The sequence below is a fragment of the Oryzias melastigma genome, linkage group LG13 (assembly GCF_002922805.2).
Source record: "Oryzias melastigma strain HK-1 linkage group LG13, ASM292280v2, whole genome shotgun sequence".
Taxonomy (NCBI): Eukaryota; Metazoa; Chordata; class Actinopteri; order Beloniformes; family Adrianichthyidae; genus Oryzias; species Oryzias melastigma.
In genome coordinates this window covers 1446805-1449424 of record NC_050524.1, presented here as the reverse complement: position 1 = coordinate 1449424, position 2620 = coordinate 1446805, and the positions used below count along the sequence as shown (strand labels likewise).

The 2620-nt window shown below is 41.0% G+C and overlaps 1 protein-coding gene across 1 annotated transcript in view; it reads right to left on the bottom strand.

Moving 5' to 3' along the window:
* Nucleotides 1–252: 252 nt before the first annotated feature.
* Nucleotides 253–2620, bottom strand: part of si:ch211-137a8.2 (uncharacterized protein LOC777613 homolog) — a gene marked incomplete in the record, with an annotated part of 22763 nt that continues 20395 nt past the window's right edge. The window contains 1 exon segment of the mRNA XM_024277850.2: nt 253–1678. Within this exon segment, the coding sequence (XP_024133618.1) occupies nt 1465–1678 (214 nt within the window).

Below are 2620 nucleotides of genomic sequence, written 5' to 3'. Positions count from 1 at the left end.
GATTATAAAAGTTTGGCATGAAAACGTTCAGCAGGTTTTAAAAATTACTGCTATTACTTTTATTTATACATTTTACGCAAATTTTGACATTTTTGCAATTTTCCCGATTTTAAGAATTTTTTCAGATTCTTGTGGACTTTCTGCACATTATAAAAGTTTGTCATGAAAACGTTCAGCAGGTTCTGGACAGTATCCAGCTATTAATGTCAATTCCTTCAGCATCTTCAGCAACAAGCATCCACACTCACAGTATTGCAGGTAATGCAACTTTTCTTGTTCACTTTATTTTTTCCATTAACGTGCAAAAAAAGTATTCAAATGTAGTTTTTACAAAAAGGAAATCAATGTACAAAAAAGGCAACTGTTTTTGATGGCGTTTGCGATGCTTTAAGCATTTAATTCTCTCAAAAAAAACCTGTCCGACATCCTGAGGAATCCTTCAAAGATGTTTGATCCTGGAGGAGGGAAGACTCGAGTCACTTCCTACAGCTTTACGACACTGAGGGGCTTCAGCAACAATCAAAATAATAAACTTACAAAGTCAGAACCAAATCCTGCTTCATGTTATACTAGAAGGTTCCGTCGGTTTTACAAACCACACATCTGTCCCTCGACCAGAACACAAATTCACCAACAGGAAATCTGGAGCTTTCGTTTCCTGTTAGAAGTTTCTCTTTAGATGAAGCTTCCCTATCCTAAAAAAAAAGAACTATTTTAAATTCCTCTCATGTTCCTCATGAGGATTTGAAAACAAAACATCCCAAATAACACGAGTGGATCAGGAAGCCACAGGCGGACAGAAAACAACGTTTCCCCAAACGCCTCCATGGAGGAGGAAAGGTGTTGGTATGAAAGAATCGGAAGGTTTGGACTCATTTCAACCCGACGGTTCTGGTGTCAGGACAGTGGAACCGGATCCAACACGGTTCAGGAAACAAAGTAAACAGCTGACAAATGCAAAAACAACAACAATCAGTGAAATTTCTGACCTTTAGGTTGGTTTAAAGGGAGAACATCTGATTAGCTGTTAGCTTAGCATCCCAGTGACCGAGAAAAAACCTTTAGAGAAATAAAGCTTTCAACTTAATTTAATACAAAACATTTCTTTTTTTTATTCCACAGATGTGGAAGTCAAACTTCTTTGGTTTCTTTTTAATCTGGAGCACGGACCGGCCTGAAACTTGATTAAATCAACTGGTTGAAGACTTATTCCAGATAATTAACCTTTTTTGCTAAATTATTTAAGTTTTACTCTTGTAGCTGCTTTTAGACACGTCTCATAGACCTATTTAAGATAGACATCCCACTACAATTACCATAAAATGAACTCATGGGTATAAATACAAAATAAAAACGTGAGTTGAAATCATAGAAGAAGAGCTGCTCTGGTGCTTTGCAAACATGTGACTCTAAAACTGTGTGAGTTTGTCTTCGTGAACCGGATCCTGCGGTTCTGGTTCCGGTTCAGGTTGGCGGGGGTCCGTTGACGTATCTGAGCGTGAAGTGGAAGGTCTGAGACATCCTGTTGCTGCGGTGGCACGGCTGCTCCATGCTGATCAGAACCAGGCTGCCCAGCAGAGCCACCGCCGTGGCCAGGAGGAGCCACAGGAGGCGCGAGGAGGAGGAGGAGGAGGAGGACCTGCTGTGGGAGCTCACAGCAGGAGCTATGGAGGAACACCTGAGGATGACCACAAATAAAAGCTTTTATTACCATCAGATGTGGATTTTCAGCTTCTGATCTTTCCTCATTTCACTGTTCACATTCTGGGTCCTGGACGTTTTTAAGTTCTTTAACTCCTGAGAGGATTTGAGAAACCAAAGATCTTCTCTGATTGGGTCACATGAATCTAAAGACTTCTCCCTGCAGGTCTGGACAGTAGTGCTGCCTGAAAGGATTATTTTACTAATCAAAGATTATTTTTTCAGATTAGTCGACTAATCGGGTCATGCACAAAGTGGATGTAAAACACACGACTTCACCATCATTAACTGTAAACTAACTAAAAACTAAATATATAACATTACCTGTGATAACGCTAGTGTGAATGCTTTAAGCTGAATTTGGCCAGCAAAAATATTAGTTAAATGCAAAATTAGCCTAAAAAACTGAAACAATCCAAAGTTAGCCAAAACAGCTAGCATGCAGCTGAAATATTAGCTAAACTCCAAAACTCCTAAAAAACATATAAGCCTAAATTAGCCAAAATAGCTAGCAGAATGTCATAACTTTCAACTTTTTTACACTTCGACTCCATATAATATAAAGTAACGACTAATCGACTATTAGATTAGTTGTCGACCATTTCAATAGTCTCCTAATCGTGGCGGCCCCACTGGACAGAGCGCCACGCTTCGCCTCGAACATCTGAAACTTCTCACCCCAGTTCAGGAAGGAGACGCTCAGCTTCCTCCCAACAGGACGCCTCGTCTTCCTCCTAAGAGCAGAGCTTCTGTTATCACACAGAACGGGTTCTAAAGTTCTGCCCTCCCACACCTCCACTCACCTGATCTCCTGACAGATGATGAAGCTCCGAGTCATGTGACGATGAAGGGCGGAGGTCGTCGTGTGGTTGCTGTGTGTTGTCATGACGATGCTGGAGGCCACTGAGGTGGTGATGAT